This window comes from Protopterus annectens, chromosome 5.part0 (genome assembly GCF_019279795.1).
Source record: "Protopterus annectens isolate FY-2018-M chromosome 5.part0, PAN1.0, whole genome shotgun sequence".
Taxonomy (NCBI): Eukaryota; Metazoa; Chordata; order Ceratodontiformes; family Protopteridae; genus Protopterus; species Protopterus annectens.
This window is the reverse complement of record NC_056735.1, coordinates 712,035,391-712,061,211: the sequence shown is the minus strand read 5'-3', so window position 1 is coordinate 712,061,211 and position 25,821 is coordinate 712,035,391. Positions and strand designations below refer to the sequence as shown.

At 37.3% G+C, this 25,821-nt stretch overlaps 1 protein-coding gene across 1 annotated transcript in view; it reads right to left on the bottom strand.

Annotated features, from left to right (window-relative positions):
• LOC122802037 (collagenase 3-like) overlaps positions 1–13,353 on the bottom strand; it is a 121,217-nt gene extending 107,864 nt beyond the window's left edge. The window contains exon 1 of the mRNA XM_044071769.1: positions 13,173–13,353. Within this exon, the coding sequence (XP_043927704.1) occupies positions 13,173–13,289 (117 nt within the window). The 5' untranslated portion in view covers positions 13,290–13,353. The remainder of the gene's footprint in view (positions 1–13,172) is intronic.
• Between the last annotated feature and the right edge of the window lie 12,468 nt (positions 13,354–25,821).

The following is a 25,821-nucleotide window of genomic DNA, read 5'->3' as shown; positions in this document are numbered from 1 at the left end:
TTTGAGTGTATACATTTCCTTTTGGGATTCATTATAGTGATGTTAGGTATGATGATTTCATACAGATGTTTATACAGATGTTTGATCATCACAGCTTCGAGTTGCTGGAGAAAATTATTACGTTTAATGAAGCCAATTTGTGGCAATATTAGCCTATATAAGGGGACGGAATTTGTATGTAGTCCTGATGAAGTCCTGTTTTTAGGATGAAAGCGCTCAAGCTATATTTTATCTTGGTTTTTGGAATGAAATAAATTATTTACAAGGGATTCAAGGTGCTGAATCTTTTGTTCTTGCCCACTAGTGTTACCTTCCTGTGTTTTAATATGGTAATAACCTACTACAGATGCTGTATGTTAGGGGCACTGTATATTAGGGCTGCTGTATATTAGGGCTGCCAGGTGAAAGAGTACCATACCAGTGACTGGCACTCCAATATGCAGTCTCTAGAATATGATTCCTGGATTTTGCTTTTAACTCCATCGATAGATAAATAGATAAACTGATTTTGGTATTATTGTCTCTCATGGATTTTTCTTTACACTAAGACTAGTGTCCCTAGCCTTAAGCAGCATTCTACTGTCACCCAGAATAATGCCTCAATACAAATAGAAAATTATTGACTTTAGTTTCTGGTGTCATTCAAAGGGGATTCAGTACCTGACAGCCTGGGATGACATGATTTACAAGCCACAATGCTTTGTCAGAGATGGCCTGCATCTGTCTCCCTTGGGCTTCAGGCTCCTGGCAAAGGGTCTTGCCTCTCACTTAATGCCTTTTTTAGGCAATGCCATGAGGTCAAAACTACCAACATGAAAATTTCATCAAAACAAAAATTAAAGGTCATGCTGCTAAACAGGAGTCTAAACATGAAACTGCACTCATTGCAAGCATTCTTAAAAATGGAAGAAGCTGACATTTTGCAGTCACAGAAACCTGGTTCAAAGCTGTGGAGAGCACCCCAGCCATACCAGGTTACTCATCCTATCATTCATTCAGACACCAAGCTGTGGGCAGCAAAACAAAAGGAGGTGGAGCTGCAATATATATAAAAGACATACACACCTCTAGGCTGGTCAAACAGTATGATGCACAGGAAATAGTCCAGGTGCAGTTAACAATTGACAAGACCCCTATTCAAATCTTAGCTAGCTACAGGCCTTCAAATCTGATTCAAGATGCCCACTCCACCTATCTGGACTTCTTTGAATCTATCAAGATTCAACCCTTTACCCTGATCCTGGGTGACTTTAACTATCCAACCATAGATTGGAAGAAATACTCATGCCAAAACACGAATGTCCAAAGATTCCTTGATTTTTGTCAATGAAAATGCCTTGGACCAATTGGCTGACACCCCCACAAGAGGTGAAAATATCTTGGACTTGGTATTAATTAACATGAGTAACCTCTGCAGCATCCTTACAGTGTTTTAATCACTGGTAAGATCGGACCACAAAGCAGTCACTTTCAAAGTCACCATTTCCCCCCTCCCCCAGCTAGGGTCAAATAAAAAAAACTTCTACAAAGCTGATTACAGCCTCCTGAGGGAAGATATAAACAGCTTTACAGCCCCCTCCCCCTCCACAGAAACTGGCACATATGTCCAAACTTACACCAAGTTATTTTTATAGTTTTTTTAAATTTTAAATATTAGTGAAATGTTGTTTACATTATTAATTAATCATGTAATTTTGCAATTAAGTATTTAACGAGGGGGATTAGAACCATGATTTTGTCTGAAGAAGTTCATTTTACTGGAGTGAACGAAAGCGCTTATAAACGGTTTTTGGATTATCTCTTTTGCCAGCACCTGTTTTCTTTAGTTTTTTATAATGATGACTTTGCTAGTTCGGAGACCTGCACTAAACTTTTCTATCTATAACTGAACTGTTAGCCTTACACTGTTCCTAAACCAAGTCCTTAATTCTTTTTTGCAGGGATGATCTGAAATCCTCTGCATACTATGTGAAGGGCAGAGCAATACAATTAAAATTACAAACTGCTGAAAATGAAAAACTGCTAATCCACACCAAAGAATCCTGAGTAGACTTGTATCACACACCAGTTGAGTCCAGCTAGATCCACAAAAAGCAGTATTTATTAAGCTCAAAAATGATGACACTTTTCGTTAATCCACAATAGATTTTAGACTTGGTTAAAATGTGTGTATTTGTAAACACTTGTTATATCAAATTTTAGTGTAACAGTAACATGGTTGCTTGTTTGTTTGAAAAACAGTACTTGTTTTAAGTATTTTATTGGTATTTTAAATATGTATTGATTATTTCTGTATTTTTGAACTGCAGTGTGTTGCATTCAGTGAATCTTTCACTTGTATGCATTTATATGCATACATTGACACATTTTTATTAAACTGGATATTTTTTTTTGCGTTACAAAATTAGCGTTTGTGCTTCAGAGGGAAGGGTTCCTTTTAGGAGTGCTAGCTGCCACACCCAACAATCTTTGGTTGTAGACCATGTGGTGTGACAAGTGGGTTATTTAAACTCTTGCTTCTAAGGAAGTGTGTATCTGATGAAGTTAAACTATTGTGGATTAACGAAAAGTGTAATCATTTTTGAGCTTAATAAATACTGCTTTTGTGGATCTAGTTGGACTCAACTGGTCTGTGATACAGGTCTACTCACAATTAAAATTACGATAACCTGTAGAACAGCATTCACAATTCCATGATTCTCAAACACGGCAGATCCTAAAGAAAAGTTAAGAAATAGAAGCTCTGAAAAGCATGTCTTCATCTGAGTCCCTTTATGATAACTGGGACTAAAGATAATTTTTGTAGTGAGGACTTAAAAACTTAGCATTAATAAATGGCTGCCAATATGTCCAAAACACTTGAAATATGATTCACATTTTACAGTAATCCATACTGAGTATTATATGGTGCTAAAACATTTGTTGGCACTGAAGAGCTGTATAGATATATTAAAACTGTTCCAAGTTAGAAAATGACTGAACCTCTATAGTTCTGTCTTTGACTGGATTTTTCAGGGATTGTAAGAGGTCTATAGACACTGTGCTACAAAATATATATCAAAATAAAAATAAAACTCCAAGTCTGGACAGCACTAAGGCATGAGGGTACCTGAACGCAGTCATTACTTTAAAAAGGATAAGTACTAAATAAAATTAGATGAGGACTGCACATTAGTTGTGCAAGTCTATTTTGAATGAAAAAGAAAATATTCACAGTATTATTTAGTGCAATGCAGAAAAATAAATATTGGTCACTGAGAAAATTATTATATTTTCATTCAGATCATAAAATAAATGACACAAATTATCAATATTATTCATATTATGACAATGAAGCCGCGGTGGTACAGCAGTAGTGTTGTTGCCTCACAGCAAGAGGTTTCTCCTGTTCGATTCTCGGCTGGAGTGCCTTCTGTGTGGAGTCTGCATGTCCTCCCCGTGGTCGAGTGGCCTCCGAAAGACATGCGCAAATGGCATGCCTTCGCTGAAGGTTGGGTGTCGGGCTGGCAACTCGGCACCATAAAAATCTACTGCCAGTCATTAGCGGACTGAAGTTCTGCTGTGGTGACCCCTAACCGGGAAAAAGCTGAAAAGACAAACATTCATATTATTCCACAATAACAAACAGAAAATAAAATAAGCAGAATGTATACAACAAGAAATGTTGACATTTCTGCTACCGAAGTACAAATGGTCAAATTATACTAAATGGGGCACTATATTTTAAAATTAGTGCTTTCATCTTGATTTGCTGAAGAAATGAGAAATTCAAACATTTGATACTTATAGTATAAAATTAGGAATTTGCCTTCTTTTCAAGTGCTGGCAATCTTGGAGATTAGCTTAAGTAGCAGCATATCTGTTAGCATATCCCCACATGTGGCATTTTATAGGCTCATAGGTAGGTACTAGGCTATCTGCCTGAGGGCATTTATAAGCCTAGCCAGAGTGTGTCGGCTTTCACTGCCCCATTGATTAATTAACTGAGCCTCTGTCAAGCAGAGCCAATGAAATGATCCCAGGGGTGTATTTTCTGTTACCCATCCACTCGTCAAGGCTTCTCTTGAAGAGTGTTAGTGAGGGGCTCTGCCTAATGTAGTTAGGAATTTTGTTCCTAAGCATGGGGAGTCTCTGTGACAGGAGTCTATCCCTCCAGCATGTTCTATTTATTGTTGTGGCGAGGTTTAGCTCACTAGACCGCGTGGCTCACAGTGACTTGGATTTCTTTAGGTGGAACATGCCCTTCAATTCTGAGTTGGACATGGCTTTGTAAGTCAGGCAGAGATCACCTTTGAGTAAGCGATATGCCACTGAGTACAGCCAGAGTTTTTTCAGTCGGGCTGCATAGGACATATGTTTGAGGTCAGTAATCCTCTTGGTGAGGTGCTTTTGTGGTCTTTCCAGCTATTGGAAGTGTCTTGTGAGGTACACCCCAAATGGGGCATTGTACTCTATGATGGGTCTGATGAGTGACGAGTAGAGGAGCACTATAACCTCTTTATTTCTAGATGTGAACCCCTTTAATAATTAGATGGGCCACATAGAAGGATTTCCTAACTACTTTGGCAATATGATTGTCAAAGGAGAGATTACCATCTACCTGGGTCCCCAGATCTCTTATTACCTCTTCTGTATTAAGAGGGCTGCCGCCTATGTGGTAATTCATGGGTGTTTTGTTTTTCCCAAATGGGATGACATTTTTTTGGCATTTAGCTTGAGGCCATGACTTTGACACCAGGTGTCTGTCTCAGTAAGGCCTTTTTGAAGGATGACCGTGTCAGCCGGAGAGTCAGTTATGGCTCCCAGTTTGCAGTAATTAGAGAACTTGGTTAGCCATAGTCCTCTTGTGTTTGCCTGTACTTCTGAGAAATATATGCCGAACAGTAGGGGTCCCAGAACCGAGCCTTGCGGGACACCACTTGTGACTGTTTTAGAGTCGGACCTGGAGCCCGCTATTCTTACTGTGTGAGTTCTGTCTTTTAAGTGCTTTGAACTTTATAAAATATGAAAATTTGCTTACATTTCCATTTTCAGTCTGCTGTTCATAATTTTGTGCATTCATGGCAGAATTGTTAATATTTAGGGAGCTCAAAAATTGTATAAGCTAGATAACAAATGCTGGAAATGTGATAGAAAAGAAAATGGTAACTGTGAACATGATTTTGGTTGTGTAATGAGCTAAAAGATTTTAAAATGTGTCTCCTAAATATTCTGTCAGAAATTTTGTGGGAACAAATGGCTGATAACTGACAACATGATTCATTTGAGCTGTGACACAAGATCTGAACTGCCTATACCCAGTCAAACCTTACAAAATTGAATGCTATTGGCTGCCAAAAAAGCAATTACTAAAAAATGGAAATCAAAATCTAAACCAACTGTAACTGAAGTAGTGAGAGTTGTAAAGGAAATAAAAGAACTCAAGGCGGTATCTTTAGAAAAGGGAAGAAGCGAATTACACAGAAATAAATGGAATTTGTGGGAAGAATATGTGTAGGATAAAGCTCCAGAAGAGGAGTCCATTTTAAGGCATGGCAGAAATGTCATTAGTTTCTTTATATTAGCTGCTTTGTTGTTGCTTGTGCATAGTGCATCATCGTGCACCACCTTGCAGAGGGGGTATCTCTTGTTGCTTATTGACACAAAAGCACCACTAGAAGTATTTTCCCTTGGAAGCAGCTGCTGTCTAGCAGAGCAGTTCTTGAATAACTCTCAGCTGTTCAAAGGACCACCCAGCAGAGATTTTACCTCTTACTTACCAACATCAGACCCTATAGAGCCCCTCTTTTGTAGACCTCCTACTATACACCCCATAGGTTAGTCACCCTAAAATACCTCCTTGGTTGATACCCCCATCTTTTTCTCCTTATTTGCTGAGATACCAGGTTCAAATCTTGCATTATGGACTGTCAGTTTCTCTCTGTTTCACCTGCCTGCCTGGTGGACATGGGTTTTTAGGCAGTGCAGCAATTGCCTCATGTACACTGACAATTCCTTACTCCTAAATCACACAAGTACAATTTGGCAAAGGTGCTCCTACACTAAGAATCTGGAATCAATGCTCTCTTCAAGGCTAAGAACACAGCCTCCATGGGATCAGATGAAATTCTGGGCTGCATTCTTAATGTTCTAAAACAAGAGCTAGCGCTTCCATTAGGCACTCTATTCAACCACAGCCTGAGTACTGGCTTTGTCTCCACTGAATAGAAAACAGCGACTGTTATCCCCCTCCACAAGGGTGACTTGACAACATACCCGGGTAACTATAGACCCATAAGTTTAAACAGCCTCATTTGTAAGGCAATGGAACAAATCATCATGGACCTCATAAATAAGGATATAGGTGACTTCCAATCCCTGGATCCATCCCAGTTCAGTTTTGTAAAGGGTAGGTCATGCCTTCTAAACCTGAGTGTCTTCTTCGAGAACATGACCAGAGCCATAGACAAGGGAAAAGCCATGCACACAGCCGATCTTGAATTAGCCAGGGCCTTTAACACTAGCCCACATTCAGGCAACATTGATAAACTAATCCAGTTGACTATCAATGTTGTCAGGTTGGTTGCAAACTGGCTCACAGATTGACAACACATAGTTAAAGTGGGAAACTTTACCTCTACCAGCAGACCTGTTAACAGTGGGGTCCCATAAGGGTCAGTGCTGGGACCCAAATGTAATGGAAATGCTGCACATTCATAAGCCAAATGGGACTAGAGTCACCTGTTCCAAGGACCTCAATCTAGTCTGCAACATAAACAAGACCTGCTGGAGAGACAGATACATCTCTGTACTTGTGCGGACCATTTTCTGCTCCGCACCAAATGCCGCAAAGCTTTACCAAGATACCCAAGCAGCCTTTTCCTCTGTGGAAACTTGGCTTCATACTAATCATCTCTCTCTTAACCCACAAAAAACTAAACTTATGATTTTCACCCCCAAAAAACACTCCCATATAAATAAACCCGATTTCAACATCTACTCTGTCAACACGACAACAAATCAGTTAGTGGCCCACACCAAATTGATAGGAGTAATAAAAGATGAAAACCTCAGATTTGATTTACACATTCAAAATAATATATCTAAGAACCATAAGAAGCTAGGTATGCTCTATCAGCATAGTAAGTACATCTCCCTCACATACAAACTAACTTTAGCACAAGCATTCATGTTGCCTTCTCTAACTTATGGTGCTCCACTGCTCATCAATCTGCATTCTTCCCTACAATTAAAATTAGAAATATGCTACAATAAAATTGCTAAATTCACTACAAACACCCACCACTTAACTCATCACTGCATTGCCCTAAAAGGATACAATGGTCTGAATTTCCTCAATACCTACTATTCCTCCAGCTTACAGTTGTTCATAGACTTATTTACAAACCTCAACTCTGCCCCACACTACATTTGCTAGTCACCATCTACAACCCCACTAGACCACTACGCTTGGAACAACAGCAGCTTCTACAAGTCCTTAAACCTAAATTACCCACAGGACAGTTACTATACTCTTGGTCCAAAATCTTAACTACTTTAAAACTGCTCTTCAAAACCACTTCCTCACCAACTAGATATGTAACTGCTCCAGTTCAACTTTTGCCATTACGTAATTTGTCTACTGAACTCAGTCATTCTTCCTCTAGCCTGTGTTAATATCTTTTTTTTTTCCTGCACTAAGTTATTTTACCATATTCCCTCTAATCTACCTCCATTCTCAACCCTAATACCTTTCCTAAACAACTTGTACCTCTGCCTGTCTGCTTCTTTTACATGCATTCTAACTTCAGCAATTTTATCTAGTACTTTAATTTAATGCTGTCTTTCAACCAATCCATACCTTATCATTCATTTATTTCTAGTATTGTCTAAAACCTATTGATGTCACTCAAATCATTACTCCATTACTGTAAATATTTTCACCTATATAATTGTACCACAACCCTTATCCATCTAATTGAATGATTTTTTGTATACTATTTCTTTCAAGCAAATTATCTTATGTTAGTCTTATAAAATGTCTTTAAAGAATTGTATGTGTTATGTACAATCTTGGAGCTTCTCTCCCTTGGCCTCCCGAAAATGGGCTTTTCTTAGCCCAGTGGATTTTCCCGGTAATCAAATGCCAATAAATAAATAAATCAATTAATACAAATCTCTCAGAGGTTGACACTCCTCTGGAATGGGCTTCCAATTCATATCAAGCAGAACACCTCCATGACCCTCTTTAAGCCCAACCCGGATGACTGGATGGGAAACTGTAAATTTCTGCCTTGGATTGCCACAGCTTCCCTCCTGGGCACTTGTAGTGCTTGCTAGAAAAACCCTGGGTATAGATTATATCTCTCATCTAGTATTATATTGGGATTTAATGGCTAGGCTTGTAAAGACCCCCAGGTCAATAGCCTAGTAACATCTTATGACACTATGAACCCACGAACCAATTTTTGTAATGTTAGAATGAATAATTTTCAAAAAGAAAGCAAATGTACATGTAATGATTAATGTAAGAATATGACAAGTGTTAACTATGGCTTGTTTATTTTCTAGTAATGTATGTGTGCCTATATCTTAAGCATACCTCTCAACCTCTTAGCACAAGAAATCTGGATAAAGCCAAATATAATGGAGGGATAAAGGCCCAAAAATAAAGATACAGTTTAAATATTCTCATATAAACTTAGAAATATGCTAGATTAAAAGGAGTAGGGTTATCATGCATTTTCTGAAGGATCTAAAGTTTGAAACTCAAATGCTTGCCATAATTTAGTGACTTCAGTCCTCAGTGATTTACCAGAAAACCACAAATTTTATGAGGAACAGGCTTAAAATATGAGGCAAAAATCTGGACATTCTGTGAAAATCTGGACAATTGACAGGTATGCTGTAAAGTCATAATTTAATAAAGGTATTTAAAAACAAAAAAATATATATTCAAATAAGAAAAAATATAATAGAATAAAAATGTTAAATTTAAATAGTAATAAGTAAACTGTTATTGAGTTACTGTAATGTTTAAATCATTCAGGAAAAGAATGAAGCTGTTCTGGCCATTGGGAAAGATGTCAGAATCTTAATGTTTTTCAGATAGTACAATATAATGTGAAAGATTTTGGAATGCACACCAGAAAGTATAAGCAAATCAGTGTTAATGGTGTATTGCCAAGCACCAAAATCATTGTTTAGGGAAAGATATGTAGGCATTTACAAGTGCTCCTCTCCCAAATATAAGGAAATTACCCTTGCCTTGGATGAGTGTGAATCAGATAAGGTTGTAACTTGATGAGTAGAGATCCAGTATTTCAAATTGCTCTTCACTGTTTCGCACTGAAAATTACAAGTTGGTATAACTGTTCTATCCATGATTCAAAGTTTGTGGACTTTACAGTTTTTATATTGGTTATGTAACGATGGAGTTAGTATATTTAGATAAAAGGTGTGCAGAGGGCAAATCCTTCAACAAAAAAAGCTGTACAGGGGGATTGCCCCTTGTAAAACATGTGTATTGTGTTTGTCATGCATTTGAAGTTTTGATTAATTTGTGTTATCAGGCTTCTGCCTCAGCCAGATGTTACTTAATTTGCCATTAGGAGAACCATAAAAACTCACTGCTGTAAGTTGTGACAGTAACTGACGCACTCTTCCATTTCACAATCTCTGTATGGAATAAGGACATACAGCAACTATTTGTTTCATATTTACTCTTCTTTTTTAATTGAAATTCATGGTGTTTTCCATTTTCTGTACCTATGCCACTCATTGCTCTATTATTCGATTCTTTTAACATGTATTTGCTCACACTTTTTAAATGCAGCATTGGATAATGATTTAAGCGATTATATATTATGTTTGGGGCCAGCATCTGCTCTATGAACCTTCCTTCATCCAGATGACTCATTTGTTCCTCTATCATGGAGAGAGCACTCTGACCCATTCATTCCTCAGTGTAGGCAAAAATGGGGGGCTAGTGAGTAGGTCAGTCTGTCAGTTCAACAGACATTTCTTTTCCCACACATTGGCAGCTTATGTTTTCCAGAACAGTTACCTTGGAAGGTGTATGCATGCTATGTCATGTGTGACCTCCTGGCTAAGTGGCTCACTTCCATTCAGAATTATTGTACATGCACAACTTCTTGGATAAACAGCTCAACATTTTGCAGTATGGGTAGGCTAAGCTCCCTGTTGTGGCTGATACATGCATTGAGTCCAGCTGCCTTTCTTCCCCAAGGTGGGCAAGTTGCTGGTTTCCCCTTAAACCCATCTTCCACCCCTTTGTTCCTCTAGTGTCCATGCCACTAATGAAACATTTCACATTTTCATCACAATCCTGTCTTAATTGCCCTGCACCGTGGGTCATTCTGTCAAGTTTTAGGTGAACATCTACTTGTAAAGAAAACATAAACCATCCATATTTATAGTTTTCAAGCTATAACATGACAGTAATAGAGGAACACGCTTAATTACTGGTACTGTCCGGTTTGTGAAAATGTATGATCTGTTATTGCCTGAAAGAAGAAACAATTCTGATTTTAAAGTGACCTCTCTAATAAACAACTCAAAATGGAGGATCTGACTTGATAAGCAATTAACATGGAAACTGCTGCATTTTTCTGTTTGGCCATTCACAAGAAGAGATATGTTGTGTTCAGAGGACTGTTTTATTTTTGTTGGAATACAGGTGTGCTATATTGGAATAGTCTGTTATAAAACAATGCAGTCATATTTCATGATTAAAAGTATTCATTAATCATTTTTTAACCAGGCAGAAAGACTAATCGTCTTTTATTCTGATCAGTTTGCTTACCCATTTAATAAACAATTTAACACCAACATCCCTCAAGCTTGATTGTATAGCCATAATTTCTAATACAACATGAATGACTACTACAGGGGCAAAAAAATATTTTGTATAGCACCCCAGTATCCACAGGTGAAAGGGTAGTATTTCATTTGCTTCATTTTCTTATGCCAGTGTTTATGGTACCATAGACATGATGAAATTTTTTCAGAATAATAACATTTTAAATACTGGTAAAGAGCAACCTTTTCTCCCCCTCTTGATGTACATGGGAGTGATACTGTGACAGTAACACAGTTTGTGTTTCCTTTAATCTTTATCAGAATAATTTTCTTTCATTTTCAGTCCTTCCATGAACAGGCCTCATTCACTCTGGGAAAATAATGCCTACTCAGAAAAAAAAAAACAGAAGATAGAAATGTGTATAATAAGAGCAGACACCTGTGACACAGGACGGTTATAATATGAAAGAAAAAAAAATAAAATACAGGGCTGTGACAGAGCAAACTGAAAGGGGAAGATGGTATTCTGGTATAAAAATCAAAGTACATAATGTGAGAAAAGAATGAAAGACAACAAAGCCTTCATTAGAAGAAGAACACCAGTAAGGCTGGATTTGTTTAACCCAGTGGATTAGAAAATAATAATATAAATAACATTTTCTTCAGTGAATACAATAATGATGAGCTGTTTCAAGTCAAACGATTTATAAAGGAAGTCGTAAGAAGCATCTGAGCTACTAAAACATCACTGGCATGTAAAGCGAGGATTCGTGGCTACACTTTAATGATGTAGTAAGACGTAGAAAATGACAGGGCAAACGAAAAACTGTATTACTTTTTATTAAAGTTTAGAGAAACCAGCATGTATCTCTGCAAATACATCATCAGGAAAAAAAATATCAGTTGGAAAAACTGAATTCCAACTGCCTAGCCATATTGTTAAGGTGTGGTTGCCAGAAATTGGCTTATTATTACCTGTGGCACAACTGCATGTGATGAAGAGGAACTAACAAATCAGAAAGCTAGATTTGGCCCTTTTGGTTAATATGAAACAGCACTCAACCTGGAAAATTACATATTTATTTATATTAGCCCCCTTTGCCATCATTTCATCACTGTAAATGCATTTTAATGAAATTATAAATTCATACAGTTCTCTTACATACGGATAGCATCTTGAAATGTAGTTTACTACTCAGGCAGCACCTCCTGCATTTCAGCAGGAGTTTCTTTCTAAAGTGGCATTAAACAGAACAGCATATAATTTTTGCAATGAAAGATATTGCCTTATTCTTCTCCTTTCAGCTTCTCCTGTTAGGGGTCGCCATAGGGAACAATGGTCTACACAACGATTGGCAGTGGAGTTTTACGGTGTTTAGGTGCCAGCCCAATACCCAACTGTCCACAGAACACACACACATGCACACACTCACACCTAGGGACAATTTAGAGTGTCCAATCTACCTGCAGCATGAATACAATACCAAATCGTATTGGTAAGAATTCATAAAATAAGATCTCTATACAAAATTCCAAATATCTTACTTAAATATCAAACACAGAGAAGTACTACTAAAATATTTTATTTCTAGCACCTAAATTTTATTGTATTTACTGATGCCAACAGATGCCATGCTGTAGCATTACAACGGATTTCATAACTACCCAATTCTAAATGACTGCCTTATATTATCGTACTTATTAATTTAATGTATCGTATTTTTTAATTAATTACAGACTCCTTTATAATATACGCATTTAGATATTTCCACAGAATATGTTAATGCTTAAGTTAAAGTCTTTTCAGAGAGAATGGGACTTGACTTTTCTCATGTAACATTGCACCCACAGGGACTAATTAAGTCACACATTAACAAAGGTTTTAGTTGTACACGATTTTTGTATAAATACATCTAGAAATATGTTTTTGATTATCAGTCTAAAATTAATGAGGATAAAAATTTATAGAGCTGTGCTGGTAATGGATAGTTGAACACATGCCACACAAACACACACACACACACACACACACACACACACACACACACACACACACACACACACACACACACACACACACACACACTATTTCAAGGAAACACTAAGAAATCAAATTAAACTTGCCTTGTTTTGCCTAAAACAATCCTTACAGGCAATAGTTAATATTATCCCAGAAATGTGAGTCTTGTAATCTCAGACCCTACTGTTATGGATTTCTCTGTGTGATGCCCCTGTCAGACAGTGGCATAGGTAGATAATCACAGCTGCTGCATATGAAGGATATAGATATTAAACTAATGGCTGCAAACAAAATTTGTGCATCATAAATGAGTAGCAGTTTTAAATGGTGGAGAATATAGCCATACAAATACCTCTGCAAAATAATTTTTGTTCTCATCTGGTCTGTCATATCCAGGGGAAACTGGTGCAGCTGATAAGCATTCCGCAAAGAACACGATAATCACTGCAGACAAGCAAATGACTGCCATCTTCTAAAATCGGTAATTCAGCTGATATATACTGCTACACACTGATTCCACTTTTGCTTTTGTATACTGCAAGTAAACTTGGTACTTTGGGTTACCTTTATAAGGCTGGCAATGACACCTGTCAGTTGTTGATAGTTGCATTTATTAACATCAAGTTGACTCGTGTTTGCATAATGCAAACTTCTGATCTCTTGAAAGCTATAGAATTACAGGACACACAGATTTCAGAAGATTAAACATAATGAGATGATGCATCATGTACGCATCCTTGACAATATATGGAGGAATGTAAATATATTAATACTATTAATGATATGTTGTGAAACATATGTTGCTCAAACTGCATTATGTGAGGTTTCTGACTCATTATTTCATACCATTAGCCACTGCACAACAGTATATACCACATGTGTAATATTAAATGGAATGAACAGAAAACAATCCTGGAATGATGTAGCTACAGGTTATTAGGCAAGCTAAAACACCAAACAATAATATGTAATTAAAGTTACTGATAATTTTAGAGCCACTGTAATAGTTTTGTATTTCGACATGTTGATTAAGTCTGAACCTCTCCAATCATATTTAACTCTAGAAAACAAACTCTACCAGAAATCAGTTGTGATTTATTTTCATTAGCTCATAATGCTCAGGCAAATGTATATTTACTTATTTATTCGTCAAATGTGTTGAATTTTTCGTATAGTAAAAAGCACATCAATTATAAGACAAGGGAAAAAAGGGTAAATGAACTGTGCTGGAGGATGTACAAAACAGAAATATTGCTCTTATATTTGCTTAAAGAGAAAAGATGTTAAGTGAACAAAATTTTATTATTAAAGTAGAATACAGAAATTTCACAGGTTCACTATAAAAAATGCTGCATTCAAAGAAGTCAATATTGAAAAAATAATGCCTGACTGAAATCTCTTATACACATCAACAAATTAAATTATAGTACAGTTTGATAAATCTATGTGACAATAAGGTTATCTTCTAATAAAGTCAACGTAAGCTCGTTAACTCTGCCAGCTAAAGAAGACATTTTTATATCCACTTACAATACCTAACCATAAATGACTAAACAAAAACAACTACCACTTTACAAATGATACATGACAAATCACAAAAGTATGACATAGTGAATATTAAGATGTCTCAAAAAGGGCTCTCTCATTAAGTTAGGCTGAACATTCCAGAGACTACAAACAATAATATATGGGATATTTCCTACTCAGAAATCAGGCTGGAATCCGAGAAAAGATTGCTGGAGTGCCATTAGGGTTTTGTGGAGGACATTATTAGCAATACAAGGATAAAAAAACAGTTCATTAGCATGTCTTTGACCTGAACACTGCAAGGTCATCAGTATCTGCCCTTGAGTTCATTCTACCCACCCATGCAACTCTGTTGCACAGGTACCTATAAACACTTACACACAAACACACACACACACACACACACACACACACACACACACACACACACACACACACACACACACTTGCATGTGTGCTCGCTCTGACACACAACACACACACACACACACACACACACACACACACACACACACACACACACACACACACACACACACACACACACACACACACACGCACACACACACACATATGTACACATATATGTGCTCACCCTTACACATACACACACGTGCATGCGGATGCACTTGAGTATGCTCACTCGGACACACACACACACACACACACACACACACACACACACACACACACACACACACACACACACACACGCACACACAGTACTTACCTGCTGTGACTCCAACAGCCCCGCTCCTGCCATTGACATGACTGGGTGTACACTGTCAAAAGACATGTGATACATGTACTTGTAGGGAGATTGCTGGTCAATGTGCTGCCTTGTGTAGCAGTCTTCCCACCCAGAGGTAAGGTTAGGGCATGCAAATTCCCTCACTGACAGGATGCTAGTGAGGGTACAAGCGATCCTCATAATTGCCGGGATCTGTGTCAGAATGTCAACTACACAAATAGTCGACATTCAAAACACTGATCTCACAATATTGAAATGATCAGAACATTGCAACTGAGCCAAAAAGCATAAAATGCCATTTTTTTCTGGGGGGGGGGGCTAAGCCCCCCATGTAGAGAGCAGTGCCCCTAACACCACCCCACTATGTATGTATATGAACTCTGAGATTGTACTAGAAAGTGGAAAGATAAAAAAAATGCTCTCAGCTGTACTGTGATCTCAGAAATGAGCTACCAATATTTGTCAGCCTACCAAATTTGATATTTTTAATTTGATATTCTGAAGGTCAACATTTTCATTCGTCAGTCATCTTACAGGGAGCTGACTGCCTGTGTAAAAGCTCTTTTGGATGGTTTCCACCCCACATTGTGCTAGGATAACCCCCTAATATGGCAGAGTGAAGCAGTGTAGTCTGATTCAAAGAGTCTTGATAGTCAGCAGGCATGACGGCAAAAACTGTCTAGAAAAAAATAAGGAAGTCTTTTAAGTGAAATTTCACTAGAATACTTTAGACCACTTCCCCATAGTCTTTGCATAACCTCCCTATCTCTCAGTCATACACTATAAATCACTGACAATCACACATAGTCTAGCTGCACATATTGTCATCTTTCACTTCAACTTAATGGTGGACTTCATTGGGAATACATTGGTTACCTTCTGAGAGTAAAAAAATATAAAAGCTTCCAGTCCATTTACCTCTTCAGGTTTGAAACTCTTCCATAAACAATTCTCTGTCTAGTCCTTATATATTGACTCCTGGGCTGTTTTCAGTGAGTGACAGAAAGTTATAGGTTTAGAGGAAGGTAAAGAGACAGAGCATTCATTAAAGAAAAAAAGGTCTTTTTCTTAGTCTAACCCACTTAGACATTCTTCAAATGAAGTATCTCTTGTGTAACTAACTGATAATTAAGTGTCAGAATTGCAGGTGTTTGAAAGGGTCTACTTCAGTAGACCAAACTTTCACTTACCCGACTTTCATAATGCTGAGATGAAAACATTGACAACCCCACATCATGAACGTCCCAGAACACCAACTTTGCACTCCAGGTAAGTAACCACTTGACCACCCTAAAAACAAAATGAAACCAGAGCAAAGCAAACCCACCCATGTGGGGGGCTTCACCCCCACAGCCCTTAACTAAATATACCAAGTCCGAGATCACACTACTGCAGGGGTAAGGGGCAAAGTTCAACATGGTGGCAAAGTGGTTACTTACCTGAAGTGGAAAGTTGATGTTTTGGGACATCTGTGATGTGGGGTTGTCGGCGTTTTTGTCTCAGCGATATGAAAGTTGGGTAAGTGAACGTTCAGTCTACTGAAGTAGACCCATTTGAAAGTACTGAAAATCCCAATATTTTATATTAAATTCTTGCTAAAGGTCAATAAAAAACTGAAGTGTAGCTTTTTTGGTTTTGACCTGCCCACGAAATGATGAATTTAAGAATACTGCAATCCTGATGACTCTCATGTATCATTTTATTTCCTGATCAGGAAAAGTGATATTAAAATAAATATGTATATTGAACTTTAAAAAGAAAATCTTAGGAATCTATTGTGAGGAACTGTAAAGGATATAGGGAAATATGGGATAGACAAGCAGAAAATTAAGATAAATGGGGATACATATATCAATCAGGAAATAATGACAGATGAATTCTGATGTAAGTAATAGGAAAAGTTTACATATGTTAATGATTTACTATTGAGTATAAGAAATGTAATAGAGTATCATGGAAGTTAAAGGGATCAAAGCAGTCAGGCATACCTGAAAGTCACAAAATAAGGTATCCTATGGGTGTTAGAGAGAAGGTATGGTTCTGTAAGTAGGCATGATATAAATAATAAGATGGGCTAATATAGTTATTCACAGGAATCCTAGGAATCATAGGACACACAAGGCAACTTAGTGTTTGACCATTTGCACCTAGCCATTGCCTACCCTTAGACTGTACCTCCTTTTTTGAGTATGGCTAGGCCAGACAAACCAGGGTGAATTTGTGAATACTTATCCAGTCATCCAGCTCCCATATGAAATAAGGTAAACTATCACACTATTTGATTTGCAGCAGAAGTCTATTCCATAGGTGGGAATGTACTGCATAATCAACCTATCTCACCACCATGTTATATTTATTTACTGATGAAAATTTAGATCCCTGGTGTTCATATTTGTGGGACTATTTGATTTGCAGAGATGCAAGAGATCCAAGACCACTGTGTTGGTAATGTCATAAAAGAAGGCAAAGCAAAGATTTCCCCTCAGAAGTTTATAAGCTACTGAATAAAGGGACCAATTTTCCATTGTTTCGTATAGTGCACAGTTCTTAAGCCATTGATATTCTTATTTAGGACACCCTGGGGTCATTCTTGTTGTTTGATGTGTCTAATGAAGTACATCCCAAAGCAGGTATTGTATTCAATAACTGGCAAATCAATAATTAATATAAAGGTGAGAATGACATGTAGATCGGAATTATATTCCTTTGGCAAATAACATCACTAAGTTGAAGGACTTTCTGTCTACTGTTGTTACATGATGATCAAATGAGAGGGAATTATCAACCCAACTTCCCAGGTCTTTAACAACATTTTCCTTTCAGAGTGAGGTGTTGTCTATGTTGTATGTTGGGGTATGGGTTGTTGACAAAATTTGATAATATTTCACTTGTTAGTATTTAATTTGAGCTCATTTTAGTACACCAGTTGTTTACAATTATATGTTCTTGCTGAAGGGCTTTGGCATCAGAGGAGACATGACAAAGACTCCTAGTTTACAATCATCTCCAGACTTGTTAGCCAGAGGTCTTAGTTCCAAGTCTCCTGATCACAAAAGTAAATGCTTAAGAAAAAGGGTCCCAACACCAAGCACTGTGCAACACTATGTGTCACCTTCATACTCTCTAAGACACCTGCTGCCTGCACTTTATGGGTTCTTTCTTTTAACCAATTTGCTATCTAACTTACTACATAGGGATCTATTTGTAATGCATAGTGATCTGTTTGTAATGCATTAAGCTTGCAAACTATTATAGCATGGGGGATGGTGTCAAACACCTTGGACACATCAAGGTACTCTGGACAGCATGACTGCTGACAACAGCCTGTGTTTATCTTTCAAAAGTTTTGTCCAGATTCATTAGACTATGCTTGACAAAGCCAAACGGCTGTGGGTCTAGGCTGATAAAATTTTAATATCATAGTTTATCAGGTCAGTTGTAATATGTTTAATGGATTTGCAAATAAGACTTCTCAGGCTGATGGGCCTATAATTCCTAGAGTCATTGGTGGGGCCAGCCTTGTGCTGTAGTATCACTGCTATGCACCAAATCTCAGGGACAAAACCAGTAGCTTAACTCAGGTTAAACATTTTAAGGAGTGGCTATGCCAGGGTTTGTTTAGTACTGTTTTTAAAAAGCCAGAAAAATTGTTGGGTTCCATAGAGGAAGTTGTTTTAGTCATAGAATCACCTTCAATACATGTTCTTTAGTGATGATAGTGGGGTCTGAGAGATTCAGGGATAAGTGGGGTTTGGATGGTTATTTAAGGGGTTAACATTTGCTCAGTGGCAGTTCTTGCTATTGGGCTGCAGGACTGCAGCCCCCCCCCCAGCTGTGAAGAATGAAAAGAACATTTTAACAATAAAAAATAAGTATTATTAATTATTTAAATGTTACTAGCTGTCTAGCTGGCTGAAAGCTCCAAATGAGTCCGACTTGCAAAGTCCCCGAACTCGAACTGCACATGTTCACCAAGTTCCGGGTTTTTTTTTTTTAATTAGCCTCTGTAAATTAAATCTGGACTGCTGTAAAAGTAGTTTAGATTAAGGAAAAAAGGCATCGGTGTGATGCCCTGAAGTCTATGCGGTTTAATCCACACAGTTAAATGGAAGGGGATTGGACTGCCATGTCCACAGTTACGTACATGATGTGGACAGCCTGGATGGCTACTGATTGGTTCTTGCTCTCTTCTCGAAAAAAAGAGCGAGAAACAATCGGTATTGTTACAGTACTACTAGCACAGTTGGTTTGTTGTTGGTGTTACATGGAGTCACAAGTTAACTATTGCTAAAAAACAACTTTTTTGGCTTGCCTAGTTGCCTTGCATGTGTGAGATAGTCAGATTATCAGAGGGAGACAGATGAACAATCACTCAACTTATTTTTTTAACTTTAAAATCGAGGTAAGTGACCGTGTTGGTTCTTACTTGAGTTACGTTAGTTACTGCAGCATGGCTGAAGGTTGTTTACCTCTCTACTAGGAAAGTAAGGAAACACGTCCGTACAAAGCAGTTGTACACACTTGTTTTGTTTCCTGTGCATTTTCTGTATGTGCCTAGACACCTGTTGGCATCCAGTGATGTTAAGAACACACACACACATTCATACACAGTCTCTTCTCTTCAGAAAATGCATTCTATTGCAAAGCCTGTTCTTCTAGCAGCTTAAGTGCAATATTTAAAATTCGTCTCTAATCTGGGTTGTTTGCCTTCATTATTTGTTGGATTTGTCCCTGATTCTTGTGGTAAAAAAAGGCTGATATCTAGTAAGTAGCAATTATGACAGTGGTCATTTGCATTTTTACATATAGTAGGAACATTAGTACAACCTTTACATTTTGATAGCTGTTGTGAAGTTGAAATGAAACCATGCTCTTTTCAAAAACACTAACCTTCAGCACTACGTGGAGGGGATTTCTGGATATGTTAAGATGGCATAATTTAATTAGTTTAGGAATGTCTTGTACGTTTGCTTTTTTATATGTTTAATTAACATTCTACTTGTATGTGTGTAGCATATATTTTACTTGCACTTTCTACATGGTGCAAAAAAATAAATGTGGCATATTTAAACAGTTGAAAGCTTCAGCAGTGTCTAGCTAATTTTTTGCGGCTTATATAATGGGTCCTAATTTTAACGGTAGCACCTCCCTGAGACAGCAAATTATCCATTATATCCCTAAGCCCCAGAAGCATGAATTTCAACATAAGCACATTTTAAGTGCTATGATTTTGGACCTTCTGCTAAGGTTTTTGATGGTCTCCTGTTATGATTTTGTCAGCTGCTCAAGTTAACAGTACTAATATTACAAAAGTGTCCCTTCTTTGACAGGTTCCCAGCTGTATTGTGTGGCTAGTTTATATTTTTGCATCACATTTTTGGTCCACTTTTCATAAAATTTTGGTTTTCTGACAAATTAGTGGCAAATCATTAAAGATTGAAGTTAAAAAATATGACAGACATTTGAGTTTCAGATTTCGTACCCTTCAGAAAATCTATACTAATGCAAGACCTACTATTCTATTATCTTTCTAAGTTTATAGGAGCAATATTTAAAAAATTGTCCTTATTTTTGGGCCTTTCTCCCACTTCCATGTATGGCTTTGTCCAGATTTCTTGCTGTGAGGTTGAGAGGTATGACAAATGTGTCAGGGTCATCACAGTCAGCCAAAGACATTTCAAATTGTGACATACTTGTTGCACGCCACTCCCCCATGTAGTGACTCTGGGTATGTCCAAGCAAGGCAAGGAGCAGTTAAGTGTGCACAAGTACTACAGTGGCTTTTCATCCGTCCTTGATTTTGCAGAATGTTCTGGTTTTCTGTCATATTTTTATACTGTTGATTTATGCTTCTTATTATTCAGAAAGTGCCTGTTGCTCTGTGTTTAAGAAGCAATGCTTTAATGACCATCAGGTAAGCTTGTCTGAGATTGTAAGATGCAAGTAAGCTTTAATAAGCATACTGTTAAAGAATTACCAACATTGAAAGCCTTTTTGTTGTTGCCATGCAGAGAATACTTACATAACTAGATAACGTATAAGCCTTGGGTATTGAAATGCATATGACAGTATTTGTAATAAAGGACAGGATTACAGTATTTTAAGAAGCTCATTACATTTGTTGGAGACTTGCAGTCATCTTTGCAGGCTTTACCTGTAAACTAAACAGAATGCCAATCTATGATGTGTGGTCCATAACCTGTGTAGTAATCCTTTAAGCAATTTATCTTGAGCTTGTTTCTTGTTTGCTATTCATTTTTTTGCTTTGATCATGTTTTCTCCATGAAACATGTAGATAGTTGTTGTCAGGCAGCAGGTCGTTTTTGGATAAGAACCATTTTTACAAGTGGGGGTATCACAGAGATTGCTACTTTCAGCATGTTACTTGGTAGTTTTATAAAGCTGAATATAAATTATAATTAGAACTGCAGTGCAAGGAGATGTGGTTTGAGTTGAGTGCTGCTTGTTTTTCTTATATTTGATTTTGACTGGCATTCCAGTAATGTATTTAAAAAGTAATTTATTTTTTCATGCCTCACAACCTTTTTGTTTCCATCTAGATATTAAGTAAGCTGTCATGAAGCCAATGCATTGAACTATTTTTTTCTTCTACACTTCATTTTGTCTTGATTGGACTGTCATAATGACAGTTTGGTACCCAGGGCAGCGTATTTAATTAAAGTTCCAGTTTTTGTGGTTTTGAGCATAGTTCCACCCCTTTCTAGTTGGCTGTACACCTTCCCATTGACTCCACTCATTCATCTATCTTCTGCAGCCCCACCCCCTTTAATTTGAAGTCACCAGCCGACACTGCATTTGCTTGCTATTATACTGGAAATGCCTACTGGATCAGAGCACGTGGTGCCTTTTTTGAATAATTTAAGAAAACAGTTGGGTGTTATTTCTTTGCTTTCTAATACATCTAAAGAAGGATTTGTAATTGTCCATAGCTTCAGATGTTAACCAAAGTTCATGGGCTGCTTTAGTATACCTAGTAGTATTTTTCATGCTTGTAGTCAATTTCATGATATTATGCTTGATATGGGGGTCTCTGAACGTTTTTCTTTTACTTGAGAGTTTATTTATTTATGTTATTGGATCACTAAGGAGGTTTGCTTTTAAATTCTGCATTATTCTAGATCTGATTGGATTGCTAGTTCTACAAATTTATCTAAGTGGGTACAAAATTCCTTTATGAAAGTACCTGCCATGGCAATGTCTGGGGTAATGCTGCTATAAGTCAATTTTGAAACTTCAGCATAGCATTTGATGAGATTAGTACATTTAAGATCCTTGAATTCAGGCTGAGATACTGATTTCAGTAGGGCTAGATATTTGGAAAGTGAAGGTAACTAGCCTATGATCGGACTTAACTGGAGAAAGAGAAACCAGGGGAATAATTGATGAAGATGCTTTAGTAATACAGATCATGGCAAGCATACTATGCCTTCTGGTAAGTTTGTTAAAAATCTGATCCAGGGAATTTTTGTTTATTAAATTTAAGAACGTTTGAGAATACCCTATATTGGAGGTATAGGATCTCCCGTTTACTAAGGAGGTAGTTTAAGTCTCTCAAAATAATGGAGTTCTTGTTTATAGAAAGTACATCGAGTACATTTAAACTTAAATTATTTTCAGGGTACAAACTGATAGTTGGTACTGTTTAGTGTGATATGGAGTTCCATCAGTGGGTCTCTGGGGTGATATGGTGCTTAACAACTAATGAGATGCTACCACACTTCCATCAGGTCTGAAAACATAGTAGGTACAAAACCCAGGTACTGACAGAGTACTATATAAACATTTAAACCATGTTTCAGTAACTACACAATATGAATGCACATTAGAGTGTCAGGATAAGGCAGTTTGCTACAAAGGAGGGTAGCTTTTAAAGAAACTTATGAAAATATTTGGCATGGAAGATGTGAATTTAGTACTAGGAGTTTGGAGTGAACTCACATTTTATTCCCCAAGATACAAAAACTGGGCTGGGCTAGACAAAAGTAGAAATTACTTAGGAGCTATTAGAGAAGATAGAAATTTCTTAGAAAAATATAGCTAGGAAGTGCAGTAAAATTAAAGATGAGCTTAAAAATAGGGTGGAAATAAAAGAAAGGGAGATATGGTTCAGAAGTAACAATAATTGTTTAGAGGGACTGACACATGTTCAAGATTTCTCGCTTGGTGCTCTTGTCGACACAGTACCAGTCTGCTTTCTTGGTGTCACAGAGGGAATACAATTCCTACACCTCCCAGGGCAATGTTGCACACTGTCAGCAAAGCAGCTGCAAGAGCTCCTCTTACAGATGCACAATTACAATGGCTCTGGCAACCCCAGGCATATTTACACAATGTACTCTCCCTGAACACAGGCATATGGCTGAGATCAAAAGTAAGCTGAGCATAGAATTGTTGTGTGGCCTTTAAAAATTTCTGAACTGCTCTGCCATGTTTTTTGCCTCATTAGCACACAAGACACTTCATTATACTGTCATTAGCATATAGCACAGCAGACTACATTATTTGCCCTGGCCTTCCCTGTGAGCTGCACCTCATTGAAGAAATTGCTTACTGCAATGCAGCATAATATTCTGAATTTGACCCATATTAATAAATTCTTACCATGATTTTTAGCGACATATTTTGTTAAGTGTCTTTTTCAGAATGCCTGAATTGGGACTTTTTGTGCTTAACTTTGACATTTCAGGAGATTTTGGGAGAAAGGGGTATACTTGTGTGAGATAAAGCTATATTCTTAAAGCTGCAGCAAACTTTCAAAAATCATGGTTATGCCTCTGCTCAAGTAAGGATTTTTGCTTTGTTTCAATTTGCACACCTTTGCCTTAAATACATTCATTATATTTTTGAATTATATACATTATCATTAAAATTGTTTCTCAGTTGAGGATATCTGTTTTGTGCATCTGTAAATGTTCTTGAGCCAAATGCAATTCATCTATTTTCCTGTAAGATCACATCTCTTGTTTCAACAGGATGTAACACAACTCATTTATTTATATTCTTGTTTCATAATGATTGTTGTTGTTACTAGTTTCTTAAGCCTCTTAAAATGCTGCCTCTCAAAATGCTTGTGCTGTTCTTAGTGCCACTATCAGACTATGTCTTGCTCCAGCAGGTTTCTGTAAAGTATAGTTATATCAGACATAGCTTGTCAAGCATAAACTTGGCAAGAAACTGTATTATACCATGACCCCCCATTAATATTCCAAAACGTGCACGCTGTTTGGTCAGCGTGCACATTGTAAATCGACTTATACTAATGGAAAAAGGTCCGGTCGCCCGGACTTTTTCCATTAGTGTAAGTCTCTTTTAAAACACTGTCTCGCTATGTGAAAAGAGTTTAACATAGCGACACAGGTTTAAAAAAAGCAACGGAGATCTCCGTTGCTTTTTTTAAAGCTGTTTCGCTATGTTAAACTCCTTTAACATAGTGACACAGTGTGTAAAAAGCAACGGAGATCTTGCTTTCTCTGTTGCTTTTTTTTTAAACCTGTCTCGCTATGTTAAATGGGTTTAACATAACGAGACAGCTTTAAAATAAGCAACGGAGATCTCCGTTACTTTTTTAAACCTGTGGGTAAATCCTGCATTACCCACACCCAGGCGTGGGTTATTGCTATATTATCCACCCACCCCCAAAAAACTCTTAATGCCTGTTTGTCTTCTGCCTTTGTTGACTTTATCTCCTTCTAGCTTTAGGCCCTCTGAATTAGAGTCTTTATAATGTGGCTAATATTTAGATTCTTATTTTACAATTGTTTTTATTTAATTCAAGATTGCAGTATCTCATTTGATTTAGTAGCTTAACTGTACCAGTCTCTTGTTGTGCTCTTCTTATGTTTGACTGCACACTAATTATGTTCATAATACCTTCTCAGCCCTCAGTTATTTTTGCAGCTATATTTGAAATAGTATAAGATACTCAATGGAAGTCTTAGACATTTGTCTCTTCTAAATGCTTGTTAAATGTACAGAACTTGAAACATTTTTATCTAGAATTATCTGCCAGAATCCCAGGTTTTCATCAAGCACAGAAAAGAACTTCAGATTTGGAATTGTATCTACTTTTTCATTTCTAAACAGTGAATAATGATCTCCTTTAATAATCATTGCAGATAAATTTAAATGTGAATCTTGTTCTCCTTAATATCAGTGGCTATACTATTCAGCCATTCAGTTGACTGTCTCCTTCTTAGAAACACCTCATTTGCTTTGCTTCATACCGAATTCTAGTCCCCACAGCTACTGGGATTTTCATCAGAATGTTAATTGGTTGAATAATATCCGGACCCAATTTGAAATGGTAGTCTCCTAACAAGCTACTTAACTCCAGGTGCAGCTGAGTATAGTCATATAATTCTCATTTGCTGTTTATTTTTATGTGTCTTAAATAGTTTTTTTTCCCCATTCTTGGGAATGTGAAATCTCACAGCAGGTAGGGTACTGTGCATACACAGAGTTACATTTTTTTCAAAATAAAGTAACTCAATCTAATTACTGTCTGGTCTGTTTTTAAAACAGCCCAGCATTTAGGCATGATTCCCCTTTAAAAATGAGGCAGTTACATTATTGCACTTTCTCTTGATGTTTTGGGGTAAAGCAGAAAATTGGATTGGGTGGGTTGCTCCATTAAGGTATAAAAGTTACTACTACAAATGTAGATGTTAGATGTTAGGGATCTTGCTGCAGTCCTGACATATGG